Raw genomic sequence first — 15489 nt, 5'->3', positions numbered from 1 at the left:
AACATAAGGAGTCAGGCAACATTTGTGGAGGAAATGGACAAACGGCGTTTCGGTGTAGGCAGGAAATGCAGGTTTAAACCGAAGATGGACACCAAAAGCTGGGGTAACTCGGCGGGTCAGACCGCTTTTTTTTTGAGAAAGGGAAAATATGACTTTTCTGACCGAGACCCTTCTTCCGACTGATAAATCAAACAGATGGAAGGACTTAGAATGTCACAATGCAAGAACAAGGAACTGCATATGTTTGGTTTTCCAAATATGCTCCCTGACCCTCTGGGTTACTCCAGCACTGCGTGTCCTCATTTAGAATTATACAGCCTTCGACCGCTTGTTTGCAATATGCAGTTCTCTTTGCATTGACTTTGTGGATGCTGCCCATTCCGGGCAGTATTTATTTGTTGTATTTTGCATTTGTCGTGACGGTAAAAAAAAAAACCCCACACAAAACCAAAGATACTAGAGGAGCATAATCTTTGCACAAAACTCAACTGCCAAAGATCCTCCGCAAATCGAGTTAGTTTTTGCCAAAGATCCTCCGCAAATCGAGTTAGTTTTTGCCAAAGATCTAACTTTGGTTTTTGCGCGTTTCCCGCCCTGTACGTTGATAAGACTCTTCGGCCGTCTGTCGAAGCAACTGCTGTTTTCATTCGTCGGCCACACGGGTTCCTTCCGGTTAACCGGCCAACGCGCGGCGGTTGGATGGACCGCTCGTTGCCGCCTCATCAGTTGCTGATCCGGCCGAGCTGATGCCGGTGACGTTCCTCACACAGTTGTTGTCGACCCGGTGCAGGTAGGTTCAACCGCTGATACACACACCGCTGCATGTCTGGACTCGCTGGGCCACGAATACTTCCGTGTGTGAGCGCCTGCCAATGCCTCGGTGAAGTTTGGAGCTGCACTTAACGTGCCAGGCTTAAACTTTTACCTTCACTAAGATGTTTCACCACTGTATGTAATAACAAGGGATTGCAGATGCTGGTTTAGTACCAAAGACACAAAATACTAGGGTAACTCAGTGGGTCAGGCAGCATCTCTGGAGAACATGGAAAGTTGACGTTTTGGGTCTGAAAACCTGAAAAATTGCCTACCCTTGTTCTCCAGAAATGCTGCTCCACCCGCTAGGTTACTTCAACATTTTGTCTTTCATTCACCACTACACTTTGCCTCTTGATCACTCAGCTAGATTTGGATCCAGTTTGCCAACAGACTTCGATTCCTTTGTGCCTTAAACTTTCTAAATCAGCCTACTGTTGAGTACCTTGTTAAAAGCCATATAGAAATCCCTGTAAACCACATCTATTGCACTACCTTCATCAATGTTCTTAGATACCTTCTCAAAAAATTAAATCCTTGGTACAAAACCATGCTGTGTCCAAACTGGTGGACAAACTGGGGGACTTGGGACTTCCACACTCCACCTGCATGTGGATAAATAGCTTCCTGTCGGGTCGCAGCCAGAGAGTCAGAGTGGGCCATCACACATCCACGGCCCTCAGCCTCAGTACCGGCTCTCCACAGGGCTGCGTGCTGAGCCCCCTGCTCTACACCATCTACACACATGACTGCACCCCCGCCCACCACAGCAATACCATTGTCAAATTTGCGGATGACACTACGGTGGTGGGACTCATCTCGGGGGGGACGAGTACGCCTACCGGGATGAGGCGGAGCAGCTGACAGTGTGGTGTGGAGAAAATAACCTGCTCCTCAACACCTTAAAGACAAAGGAAATAATAATAGACTTCAGAACGAATAAAACGGACATGGTACCATTAATTATCAGAGGGGACTGTGTGGAGAGGGTGGCGGATTTCCGCTTCCTGGGAATCCATATTGAGGAGGACCTGACGTGGAGCGTGAACACCTCTGCGCTGCTGAAAAAGGTCCAGCAGAGACTGCACTTCCTGAGGGTGCTCAGGAAGAATAACATCACTCAGAGACTGCTGCTGTCCTTTTATCGGTGCTCCATTGAGAGCATCCTAACATACTGTGTATGCGTATGGTACACCAGCTGCACAGCGGCTCAGAGGAAAGCGCTCCAGAGGGCCATTGACAACGCCCAGAGGATTGTCGGCTGCCCTCTCCTTACCTTGGAGGACTTACACAGTTCCCGCTGCATCAAAAAATCCCAGAGTATTATAAAGGACATTTCCCACCCCGGACACTCCCTGTTTGAACTGTTACCGTCAGGCAGACGGTACAGATCTACAAGGACAAGGACAAACAGACTTAAAAACAGTTTTTACCCCACTGCTATAAAGGCACTAAATGTAGCCGCCAAGGAACGCAGGGGCGATACATACTAAGAGACTGTGAAATCGACAGAAGGATGTAGGGCTGGGTGTTTATGCGTGCTATTTTCATGATATTTATTTTAGTTGTTTATCTTTTTTTAAATATTTTACCTTGTATGTATCGTTAGCTTTTAGAAATGTTTGAATGGTGCACTGACTGGCTGACATTTTACAATTTCTTTGTACATGGTTCATGTTACAATGACAATAAAGAAACTATTCTATTCTATTCTAACAAAATTTCTGAGGTTGCCCTCAGAATTCTCTCCAACTACTCTCTGATTAGGTTCAAGAGGCATTTAAGATGACAATTAAATAGGCAAGCCATGGAAGAATATGGTCTTAATGTGGGAAAATTGAATTAGTTTAGTTAGAGATACAACATGGAAACAGGCCTTTCGGCCCATCGAGTCTGCGCGGACCCACGATCCCCGCACATTAACACTAGCCTACAAACACGAGGGACAATTTTATATTTATACCAAGCCAATTAGCCTACAAACCGGTACGTCTTTGGAGTGTGGGAAGAAACCGAAGATCTCGGAGAAAACCCACGTGGTCACGGGGAGAACGTACAAACCCCATACAGCCAACACCCGTAGTCGGGTTTGAACCCGGGTCTTGGTTCTTGGTTTCTTGGTCCTCCAAAATATTCCAAATGGAATTTAAACTGGAGGTGGTGAAGGGAGGGCTTAAGCCAGAAAGGGTTATTGGGAAGAAAGAGCTACTTTAAATTTAGTTTTATCTGGTTGGGTAACTATAATAGGGTGGAGATTATTCCATGCTTTAATTGTGCGGGGGAAGAACGAATTGCTGTACACATCTGTCTTTGTAGCTGGGATCACGAATTGGGTCGAATGCCCTCGTCGGCTCCTAATAGTTGCACTATAAGGCAGCAACTCTACTGCTGTGCCACCTTGTTAGCCTGGATGTGGCAGGCTGAAGTGCCTGTTCCTGCATTTTATGACCCAGTGACTTTCTCAAAGCTAACACGCAGGTGCAGCAAACAGAGAGGATGGCAATTGATTTAATATCCTTCATTCCAAGAGGATTTGAATACGAAAGTAAAGACATAATTCTTACTGGGTAATACATCCTAGCTGATGAGTGGAAAACAAGGAGTTACAGTCCAAGAATAAGTAATAGTACATTTCTGTCCGTTTAGTTACAGATGCAGTGTGGAAATGGGCCCTTGGGACAACCTAGTCCGGTAATCACCTGTACACTAGTTGTATTCTTCGCACTAGGGACAATGTAACAGAAATAAATTAACCTACAAACCTGCACGTCTTTGGGATGTGGGAGGAAACCGGTGCACCTGGAGGAAACCCACGTAGTCACTGGGAAAATGTTCAAACTCCACACAGACAACACCCAAAATCAGAATTGAACCTGGGCCTCTGGCGCTGGGAGGGAGCAGGTCTATCATCTGCACCACTGTATCGTGGCTGATCTATTTTTCCACATTATCCAAATGTTCCTCTAACCTTTCTTCTCAAAGAAAGGTTAGAGGAATATTTGGATAATGTGGTAAAATAGAATAGATGGAGATCACCCATGATGAATGATAGCATAGACTTGAAGTTCCAGATGGTGTAATCCTAGTGGATGACACCATGGTCTCCACCTCTACCACCTTCCCTACACTGAGTATCAGACTTCAACCAACCTCTGAGTAAAAACAAATTTCCTCTTCTGTTGTGTTGCTTTTTAATTTAACTCCACTGCAAAGCAAATAGGAACTTGCCATTTGCCGTATTGAGGTCTCATAAATTCGTATGCATCAGTTTTCTCCCCTCATTTATCTTTGCTCCAAAGAAACCAAGTCAAACGTAACAAATCTTTCTACATGACTACAAAATTTCCAGCCCCAATTTTACAGGTCACTGCACACTCTCCAGTGCAATCATATATTTCCTGTACGGTGGTGACAAAAACACAAGCTGTGGCTAAACTAATGTTCAGCAGAAAATTCGGGGGGGGGGGGGGGGGGGGGGGGGGGGGGGGGGGTGTGGTCAGGCAGCATCTATGGAAAGATGCTTCAGATCGGGATCTTTCGTTATAGTATTTAGACAAAGCAACAATAAATTAATGACAAAGCAATAAAATTGCAGGTGCTGGAAACTTGACCAAACAAACTGATGGTGGAACACAGCAGGTCAGAAAGCATCTGCGGAGAGAATGAACAGACAACGTTTCGCTCAGGATCCTTCTTCAGACTCAAGTTTTGATCAGTCTGAAGAAGGGTCCGGACCCAAAATATTGTTTGTCCACACTCTCCACAGATCTTGCCTGACCCACTTTGTTTTCTGCTCAAGATTCCAGATCTGCAGTTTCTTATGTCTACATTTGACTGCTCCATTGCAAATTCTCCTCAAAGTGTGCCCACTTTGAAGAAATTCCACCTCTCGTCAGAGTTCAGTGAGATCCTCTCTCACAGCTCCCCCCTCCCTAATTTCTGCTGTTTGACCCCGCTCAGAGTTGAATCTGAAGAAGGATCTCAATCTGTAATGCTGTCTGTCCAATCCCTGTGCAGGGATGCAGCCTGACCTGTTGAGTTCCTTCACCAATTTATTTTAATGAAGGAATGATGGTGTATTTATTGTAATAGTATATAGACTGGATTTTAAAGGCGACTTGTCAATGATGGTGTTACCAAGTAACCCTTTTCTGGATAATGGTGGCTGTCGGGCTTCAGGAAGTTTTATGGAAGAAGAAAAGTTATTGAAGTGCATTTTTGTTGATCATAAAGATTCCAGCCATTACAGTAGAAGCTGTAGAGGTTTATGGATGCCTGTCATACAAGTTGTTTTCCTTGATTGATGTGGTGTCCTGGATGTTGGAAGTGCACCTGCAGACATGCAAAGTATCTTGTGTCTGCCTAATCAGTCTGAAGAAGGGTCCCAACCCGAAACGTCACCTATTCATTTGCTCCATAGATGCTGCCTCACCCGCTGAGTTTTTCCAGCAATTTTGTCTACCTTCGATTTTTCCAGCATCTGCAGTTCTTTCTTAAACATCGTGTCTGCTTAATATCGATGTAAAAGTTTCTATGCTTAATCCACCTCATGCGATCTGATTGAGATTGCTGATTGAACAGTAGAATTTATGTACAACAGACTGTTATTTTTTGAGATGCCACTTGCATGTAGAGACTGGTGCAAGTTGTTTGCTAAATTGAAGGAGATTTATTATTCCTCTCATGCATACAGCATCTAAACTGGCAATGCTACATTCAAAGACTGTGTACCTGTTGTGGGAACTAATTCATCTTTCTGTTTAAATGGCACAAAATCATCAAAACTATTTGAACAATGTGGAATTCTATGTTAATGAAATTGTTTGGCATTTTGTCTTATTTGAGGTGTGCCGGTTTGGAGTTGCCAAGAAGATGCTGTGGTGTAATGATGATTCATATAAAGAATCTAGTGATACAGACTTGGATGATGATTCTGCCAAGTTGCCTACTATAAACTTCACAGGTATTCAAAGTCATGCAATTTCTGATGGGCCCATGGATTTTAAATATAGTGCTTCCAAAAAGGCATCAATTAATGTAGAAGATCCAAACTTCAAAAGCTGTGACCTTCTATTACCTAGTGAAGCTGGATGTGCTCCACTGGATGTCAACCCGTCTGTTGCTTGCTTATCCAATGAAGTAGTAATGGTTGTGAGTAGTGAGAGTGATGGTGAGGATGATCTTGTAATTCCTTTGTCAGAAAGACTAAAGATGAGGTTTACTGAAAGCAAAAAGTTTGAGAAGACTGACCATTCAATTTCAAAATCTGGTCAAGAAAACAGTAATTTTCCTAGTAAACTTCAACATGGTAATGTTGATCCCAAGATTAAGTTGACTGATGTCACTGAAATTAAAGATCAAACTACAGGATCTTCATTCATTCGGCAGAGAACTAATATTTGTCATTCAACCTGGGACATTTCACTTTCGGATGATGACACTGAACCAGTAAAATTACATGAGCCTCAGTCAAATTCGAGTCAGCCATGTATCGGGGATCTCACATCCTCCAAAGAGGTGACATCAACTCTGCCTAAGCATCGGAAAAAGATTAAACCAATTTCATCAGAAATGGGAAAACTTCAACAGGAGAAATTGAAAAAATGTGAAGAACGCGAACTGCAGCGAGCAGAGAAGGAAAATATTCGTAGACAACGGGAGGAGGAAAAAGCTGCAAAAAAGATGTTGGCTGACATTGAGAAGATGTTGCGACCTGGGGAGTGCCTGAAATCCATGCAGGTCTTAATTGATCCAGGTGAGTTTTAAAAAACAGATTTGATATAATGAGTGCTTAATGAACTACATATTTATTCACACTTAAGTTGGTAATTATTGTCAGAATTAACTGATTTAATAATGTGGGATATTAGGTTCTATACAGGTCTGGAGTGTTTTTCTCCAGAAGAATGAAAATGTGATTATTAGTCCTCCTGATATGCATCATCCTGTAACCTAAGACTATTATTCTTGCTGCCAACACCACCACCAGCTTTTGTCATCTACAAGCTACTAATCATACATGCTACATTCATGCTTATATTATTAGAATATGCTACACCAAGTGGGACCCGTTGGGCCCCGTTCCCCCAATGCAATCGTCCACCACTCACCCGTTCCCCCAACGCAACCTGTTCCCTCAACATTCCCTCCCCCTCCTCTTCACCTCCCTCTTCTCTCCCCTCTCCCTCCCTCATCTCTCCTTTCCCCTAACCTCAGTCACTCCCTACCCTCAGTCACTCCCTCCCTCCATAACCCCTCCCTACATCCCCTGACCCGTTTGGCCCCATTCCCCCAACACAATATTCCACCATTCACCCGTTTCCCCCAACGCAGTATTCCACCACTCACCCATAGCCCCCAACTGCGCAGGCGCGGCTCATTTCCCCTCATCCCCCAACACTCCCTCACCTTCCTCTTTGCCCTCCACCTTCTCTCCCCTCTCCTCCACTCCCTCACCTCTCCCTCCCTCACCCCCCTCCTTTCCCCTACCCTCAATCCCACCCTCCCTCCACAACCCCTCTCCCCTCCCTACCCCCCTCCTCCTCTTTTAAATAACATTAAACAACAATCCTCTCCTCGTCCCCTCCCCCACTGCTGCCTTTTTTATGCCTTCAAGTAATTTGTCTCAGTGGGGTTTTCACATCATGAAAATGTGAATAACTTGTAAAATATAACATCAATCTGGACGAAACTTGATAAACCACACTCCAGGACAATGGTGAGTAAAGTGGACCAAAATGTTGTGGCGCTATCGTGCACCGTTTTGACGTAATTTCAGGAGCACAGCCCTCACCCCTCACACGCAGACATAGAAACAAACAAGATGATAATATTCAAAGTAAATCCAAAGGGTTTCTACAGCTATATTAATAGCAAAAGGATAACGAGGGATAAAATTGGTCCATTAGAGAGTCAGAGTGGACAGCTATATGCAGAGCCAAAAGAGATGGGGGAGATATTGAACAATTTATTTTCTTCGGTATTCACCAAGGAGAAGGATATTGAATTATGTGAGGTAAGGGAAAGTAAGTAGAGTAGCTATGGAAACTATGAGATTCAAAGAAGAGGAAGTACTGACACTTTTGAAAAATATAAAAGTGGATAAGTCTCCAGGTCCTGACAGGATATTCCCTAGGACATTGAGGGAAGTTAGTGTAGAAATAGCAGGGGCTATGACAGAAATATTTCAAATGTCATTAGAAACGGGAATGGTGCCGGAGGATTGGCGTACTGCGCATGTTGTTCCATTGTTTAAAAAGGGTTCTAAGAGTAAACCTAGCAATTATAGACCTGTTAGTTTAACGTCAGTGGTGGGCAAACTAATGGAAAGGATACTTAGAGATAATATATACTAGACTAAGTGGGACCCGTTGGGTCCCAGCATCACACTGGGCTATATTCCACCGCTCCACCAATTCCAATATTGGTGGCCAGTGGGGAGGCTTTCTGGAGTGTTAGTGTGGGTGTTGTGGGCTGAAGGGACTGGTTTCCAGAGGGCTAGTATGGACATTGTGGGCCAAATGGATTCTTGGACTGGCAGCTCACTCACTCACGGCTGGTGGGCTGGCAGTTGACTCACGGATATTCCTTGAAATTCCATTTCAAGCAGGGTGCAAGGCCACCAAATTCAAGTGCAGTTTCGTACCATTTCAAGCAGGGTGCAAGGCCATCAAATTCAAGTGCAGTTACCTACCATTTCAAGCAGGGTGCAAGGCCACCAAAGACAGAGGGTTGTGACCTTTCCCTCCCCCATCTTGCAGAGACTGAGCCACGCCTATGCTTCTGGGTTTTATAGTCCCTCCCCCCTCCCACCAGAAGGGGCTTGGCCTTCATGGCGTGATTGACAGGAGAGAGAATCTCAACAATTTTTAAACACTAATAACTTTTATTTTTCATCGATGGGAAAATCCTTGGTACCTGATGAGCGGAGGGGGACACTGAGTAAGATGGCCAAAAATCACAGCCGTACATGGTAGCGTTTTTTCTAAAATCAATATACAGGAAGTGGTCAAGATTAGACTTTTAATTATATAGAAGCCGCACCACTTTTCAATAAGCCGCACCACTTTTCAATAAGCCGCACCACTTTTCAATAAGCCGCACCACTTTTCAATAAGCCGCACCATTTTCAATAAGCCGCACCACTATTCAATAAGCCGCACCACTATTCAATAAGCCGCACCACTTTTCAATAAGCCGCACCACTATTCAATAAGCCGCACCACTATTCAATTAGCCGCACCACACCGCTTTTCAATAAGGTAAACCACACCTCTTTTGCATTTTCAAACCAACCATATTTTCAAACTACATTTTCAAACCACATTAAGGGCACTCTCAGGTCAGTAAAAACAACTGACAGTTTAGTAGACATGTGTTCAGTGTTATTCACAGCTCAGAGAATCGTGACCTCTCGCACTCCCATCTTGCAGAGTCTGAGGCAGTCTACACTTCCGGGTTTTATAGTCCCTCCCCCTCCCACAGTAAGGGGCGTGGCCTTCCTGCTGTGATTGACAGGGGAGTGAATTTCAACATTTTTTAAACATGAATAATCTTTTATTTTTCATCGATGGGAAAAATTCTCTTGTCCTGCGCAGCGGAGGGGGACTCTGAGTAAGATGACCAAAAGTCACAGCCATATGTGGTAGCGTTTGTTCTAAAATCAATATGAAGTGCAAACAGGAAGTGGTCAAGATTTGAGTTTTAATTATATAGATAAGCATCTGGATAAACAGGGTCTGATTAGGAACAGTCAACATGGATTTGTGCCTGGAAGGTCATATTTGACTAATTTTCTTGAATTTTTTTGAAGAAGTTACTAGGGAAATTGATGAGGGTAAAGCGGTGGATGTTGTCTATGTGGACTTCAGTAAGGCCTTTGAATTTGAATTGATCTTATTAGGGACAGTGCATATTAATAAACATTTGCATGTAATATGCAAGATTGTAGCCAGTAGCTAATTTCCATCTTTAGTCCCAACACAAGGTAAACACATCCCAAACAAGGTAAAAACAAAAGACAAAAACAAAAACAAAACAAACAATAAAGTAAAAAAGAAGCAATAAAAGAGTACCATAGGATAATTTTAAGGTAGATTATGATTGCAATTTTGATTTTGCAGTAACCATGTTTTTAGATGTTTCGTAAATGAGGTAAGGGTTGGCAGATCCCGTATGACGCATGGTATCGCGTTCCAGGTCTGCGACGCTCGATATGAAAATACTGACTGCCCAAAGACACTTTTCCTAAACGGGACTATACAATCACCCCTGGAGGCTGCTCTTGTCGACCTATTTGTGTTTTTCTTTATGAAGTCCTTTAACGGAGGTGGGGCTAGTCCACGGAAGATTTTGTAAACCAAAATCGAGTCCGAATATTTTATTACGTTTTCCCAGCTCAGCAGATCAAATTTCTACAGGATGCTACAGTGATGGTACATTCTGGGCTTTTTGTCAAGAGTTTTTAGGGCTTGTTTATAAGCACTTTCAACAGGCTTTAGTGTGGACTTACATGCCAGTGACCAAGTTGTTATACAGTAGGTCATGTATGGCACAATCATTGCATTAAAGTATAGTTTGGCTGAATCAATAGTTAAATTATTTCTAATATATCTAAAGTTGGACAAATTAAATTTTATTAAATTTACTGTTCTTTTCACCTGTTGTTTGAAGCAGAGCTGTGAATCGATCATGATTCCTAAATATTTAAACTCATGTACAATTTTAAGTTTTGTTCCATGTACAAACACATCAGGATCTCCATCAGTACTTGCCTTTTGGAGAAAAACATACAGACAGTCTTTGACACATTAAGATGTAGATCAGAAAACTGCAACCAGTTTGACACATTAATCATAGCAGCTGATAGGTCTTGTGCAGCTTGATGTTTGTTTTTGGCATGTACATACACAACTGCATCGTCAGCATACATCTGGCAAGTTACATTTGATGTACAGCTACTTGGTAGATCATTAATGTACAGACTGAATAATAGCGGTCCCAAGATTGAACCTTGAGGTACAGCAAGAGGGTTTTTAGAAGTTGCAGATTTACTGTTGTGCACTCTAACACATTGTTTTCTCTGTACCATATATGACTCAATCCATTTCATTGTGCTCAAAGAGAGGTTAAAATAGGACAATTTGGTCATCAAGGTTCCACATGGAAGGTTGGTTAAGAAGGTTCAATTGTTGGGTATTAATGGTGGAGTAGCAAGATGGATTCAACAGTGGCTGAATGGGAGATGCCAGAGAGTAATGGTGGATGGCTGTTTGTCAGGTTGGAGGCTGGTGACTAGTGGGGTGCCTCAGGGATCTGGGTTGTGTGTCATATAAATCAATGATCTGGATGATGGTGTGGTAAATTGGATTAGTAAGTATGTAGATGATACTAAGATAGGTAGTGTTGTGGATAATGAAGTAGATTTTCAAAGTCTACAGAGAGATTTAGGCCATTTGGAAGAGTGGGCTGAAAGATGGCAGATGGCATTTAATGGTGATAAGTGTGAGGTGCTACATCTTGGCAGGACAAATCAAAATAGGACGTACATGGTAAATGGTAGCGAATTGAGGAATGCAGTTGAACAGAAGGATCTAGGAATAACTGCATAGTTCCCTGAAGGTGGCATCACATGTAGATATGAGTTCCCCCCCTCCCTCTCCCCCCCCCTTTACCTCTTCCTCCCCCCCCCCCTACCTCTTCCCCCCTACCTCTTCCCCCCTACCTCTTCCCCCCTACCTCTTCCCCCCCTCTACCTCTTCCCCCCTCTACCTCTACCTCTCTCCCACCCTCCCTCTCTCCCCCCTCCCTCTCTCCCCCTCGCCCCCCCTTCCCTCTCTCCCTCTCGCCCCCCCCCTCCCTCTCTCCCCCCCCTCCCTCTCTCCCCCCTCCCCCTCTCCCCCCCCACTCCCTACCCCCCCACTCCCTATTCCACCACTCCCTACCCCCCCTCTCCCTATCCCCCCTTCCACTTCTCCCTCTCCCCCTTCTCCCTCTCCCCTCTCCCCCCCTCCCCCTCTCCCTCTCCTCCCCTCTCTCCCCCCTCTCCCCCCCTCCTCCTCCCCTCTACCACCTCCCCCTCTCATCTCGCTCCTCACCCCTCACATCCTTTCCTCCCCCCCTCATCCTCTCCTCCCCCCCTCTTTCTCTCCCCGTCCTCTCTCCCTCCTCCCCCTCTCCCTCTCCCTCTCCCTCGCCCTCTCCTCCCCCTCTCCCTCCCCCTCTCCCTCTCCTCCCCCTCCCCCCCCTCTCCCCCTCCCCTCCCCCTCTCCCTCTTCTCTTCCCCTCCCCCCACCTCCCCTCCCCCCTCCCCTCTCCTCCCCTCTCCGCCCCTCCCCCTCCCCCTCCCCCTCCCCCTCCCCCTCCCCCTCCCCCTCCCCCCCCCTCTCCCCCCCCCTCTCCTCTCCTCCCTCCCTCCCTCTCCCTCTCCCCCTCCCCCTCTCTCTCCCTCCCTCCCCCCCTCCCCCTCCCCTCCCCCCCCCCTCCCCCCCCCCCCTCCCCCTCCCCTCCCCCCCCCCCCCTCCCTCTCACCCTCCCCCTCTCCGCTCCCTCTCCCTCCCCCTCACTCCCTTCTCCCCTCTCCCTCTCCCTCTCTCCTCCCCCCCTCCCCTCTCCTCCCCCCTTCCCCGTCTCTCCCCCCTGTCTCGTCCCCCCCTGGCGCCCCCGTCCTCTTCCCCCTTCCCTCTCCGCCTCCCCCCCTTCCCCTCTCGTCCCCCCTCCCCCCTCCCTCTCTCTCCCCCTCCTCCTCTCTCCCCCCCCTCCCATCCTCTCCTCCCCCCTCCTCCCTCTCTCTCGCGCCCCTCCCTCTCTCTCCCCCCCTCTCCCTCCTCTCTCTCCCCCGCCTCCCTCTCTCTCCCCCCTCCATCTCTCGCCCTCCCCCCTCCCTCTCTCCCCCCTCCCTCCTCCCGGCCCCTCCCCTCTCACCCCCCCCCTAGCCTCTCGGCGAGCCCCCCTCTCTCCCCCCCCTCTCGCCTCTCTCCGCCTCCCCCCTCCCTCTCTCGATCCCCCTCCCTCTCCTCTCTCCCCCCTCCTCACCTCTCTCTCTCCCCCTCTCCCCTCTCGGTTCTTTCCCTCTCTCCCCCTCATCCTCTCTCCCTCGCCTCTCCTCTCGCGTCCCCTCTCCCCTCTCTCCCCCCTCTCCCTCCGTCTCTCCCCCTCTCTCTCTCCCCCCGTCCCCTCCCAGCCCCCTGCCCCTCTCCCCCTCGTCCCTCTCTCCCTCCTCTCCCTCTCTCCCCCCTCTCCCTCTCTCCTCCCTCTCCCGCTCTCCCCCCTCTCCCTCTCCATCCCCTCTCTCCTCTCTCCCCCCCTCTCCCTCTCCCCCCCCCCTCCCCTCTCTCCCGCTCCCCCTCGCTCTCATCCCCCCTCCCTCTCTCTCTCCCCTGCTCTCCCTCCTCTCTCCCTCCGCCCCCCTCCCTCTCTCTCCTCCCTCCTCCCTCCCCTCCTCCCTCGCTCCCCTCCCCCCCCTCTCCCCTCTCTCCCCCCTCCTCCTCTCCCCCTCTCTCCCCCCCTCCCCTCCCTCGGACTGCTCCCCTCCCCTTCCCTCCCCCCCCCCCCTCCCCCCCCCCTCCCCCTCTCTCTCCCTCCCCCCCTCTCCCTCTCTCCCTCTCCCCCCCTCTCTCTCCCTCCCCCCCTCTCCCTCTCTCCCTCTCCCTCTCTCCCCCCTCTAATATGGTGCTGTGCCCAGACAATACATCTCTATGATGATACATTGTTAATACATTGTTCCAATGATTAGTATACACCGAGCTGCTAAAATTTTCCCATACTTTATTCTGCTGGGAAATTCTCTTTTAAATTTGACTGCTTTCTGTTTATTTCAGAAAATCTCCATTTTTAATTTACGAACCAAACTTGACCGAATTAAACAATTTCAATGCCATCATCTCCCCATGTCAGTTTGATTTCACCTTTGATGATGTTCTTTGGTGATTTGGTCTTTGAATAACTATATAAATGTAATTTGCAGTTTCCAATACTTTGCACCTTTGAGTTGCTAACATATCTTGTGGCAAAATTCTGGGGTCCTGTTCTCGATCAAGAACATTTCCATTTTTTCAACCTCCAGTCGACCCTGAGGCATTGCTGAATTCTAATCATGTGTCTGTTGATTCATAGGATTGTACTAGACTATGTTGGGGGACCAGTCCCAAGGGAGGCCTGGTCCCCCAACGCAACCCATTCCCCAACGCAATATTCCACCACTCACCCGTTCCCCCAACGCAACCCCAACACAATATTCCACCACGCACCCATAGCCCCTAATTGCGCATGCGCGGCTTATATCCCCTCATCCCCCAGCTCTCCCTCCCCCCTCCTCTTCACTTGTAGGAGACGCCAGTAAAGACGCGATGGCGCAGGAAATGGAGGACCGTCCCGCGAACTGACAGGAGAAGAGACTAATCTGCGCGCGCTGACTGGCAGGAGAGGAGATCGATCTACGCACGTGCGGTTTTTAAGATTTTTAAACTTTGCTAACTTTTACAATAGACCACCGATCGGAACGAAACTTTGTGTACTCGCAGCACAAGAGAATGGCGAGTGAGCTGGCGAACAATCCTTGTGCTATCTCGTACCGTTTTTGCGCAAATAGAAAAAACGCACAAACCGGAAGATAACAAGATCAGAGTTTTAGTTTTGTAGACAGACAGACATGTGTGGAACTTAAACACTAACATGGAAATATATTTTATTATTTGTATTGGTTTTGCAGAGTTGTTAAATCTGATAATTTCAGTGAAAGGTGGAACATGTTTTTGCTTTTACTTCACTTTCACAGGATTGCTGCAGATAGAAGGAGGAGGACAACTGCTAAGCACTCTGCAGGTCATGGAGGTTAGCTGTGTAATAGAAGATCAGACCATTCCCCACAGTGTGACCTGGAGGAGGAGACACCCTTGTATTGCAGGGCAGCAGATGGTATGTGATATTCCTTTGTTTTCTCTTGTACGCCGTTGACTGGAAAAATTACCTTGCTGCAGAACTAACTTGCTCTAGATGTCCAATCAATCTGTTAATATTATGTTCAGAATGACCATGAGCATATAATTGGGAAACATGAACATTCAGTCCTCATGCTTCATCCGCCACATAATAGGACCAGGGCTGAATTAATAGTAACCTCAACTCTGCATTCCTGTCCACTCATGGTAACCTTTCACTGACTTGTTTATCAAATTTGCGCCTGCCTTAAAAAGTCATAGATTCTCCTTCCACTTCCCTTTGAGGAAATGTACCTAAAATTAGTGAGTATCTGAGAGAAAATAAATCACCTCTTTTTAAAAAAAATATTCCTAGTTCATGATTTTCTCAGAAAAGGAAACCTTGACTTCTACTCTGTCAAGATGACTAGGATCGTAGATAGTTATATCACATTTTATCTAACTCTTAATTTCAGCAGATACATACCACCTATCCAACCTTTGATATATCCTGAGATAAACTGCACATTCTAGGTAGCTTATAGACTGCATGTTCCAACTGCCTTTTTCACCACACTGGCCACTTGTACTTGTAATGCCACTTTCAACGGACGACGTACCTGTACCCCTAGGTTCCGTAGTGGACTTTCTTTGAAATGTTTCCAATGTGTTGACATCTCTCCTTGAATGAGAGATCAATACTGTACACAGTACTCCACATGTAGCAAGCAAAACTCCCTACTTATATTCAATTAGCAAT

General features: G+C 46.7%; 1 protein-coding gene across 1 annotated transcript in view; it reads left to right on the top strand.

Moving 5' to 3' along the window:
- Positions 1-606: 606 nt before the first annotated feature.
- The window catches only part of eme1 (essential meiotic structure-specific endonuclease 1), a 31016-nt gene continuing 16133 nt past the window's right edge, over positions 607-15489 (top strand). The window contains exons 1-3 of the mRNA XM_033044466.1: positions 607-790; positions 5659-6568; positions 14588-14727. Of these exons, the coding sequence (XP_032900357.1) occupies positions 5686-6568; positions 14588-14727 (1023 nt within the window). The 5' untranslated portion in view covers positions 607-790; positions 5659-5685. The remainder of the gene's footprint in view (positions 791-5658; positions 6569-14587; positions 14728-15489) is intronic.

This window comes from Amblyraja radiata, chromosome 26 (assembly GCF_010909765.2).
Source record: "Amblyraja radiata isolate CabotCenter1 chromosome 26, sAmbRad1.1.pri, whole genome shotgun sequence".
NCBI classification, from domain to species: Eukaryota; Metazoa; Chordata; class Chondrichthyes; order Rajiformes; family Rajidae; genus Amblyraja; species Amblyraja radiata.
The sequence above is the reverse complement of the archived record's forward strand: the minus strand, read 5'-3'. Positions and strand labels throughout refer to the sequence as shown.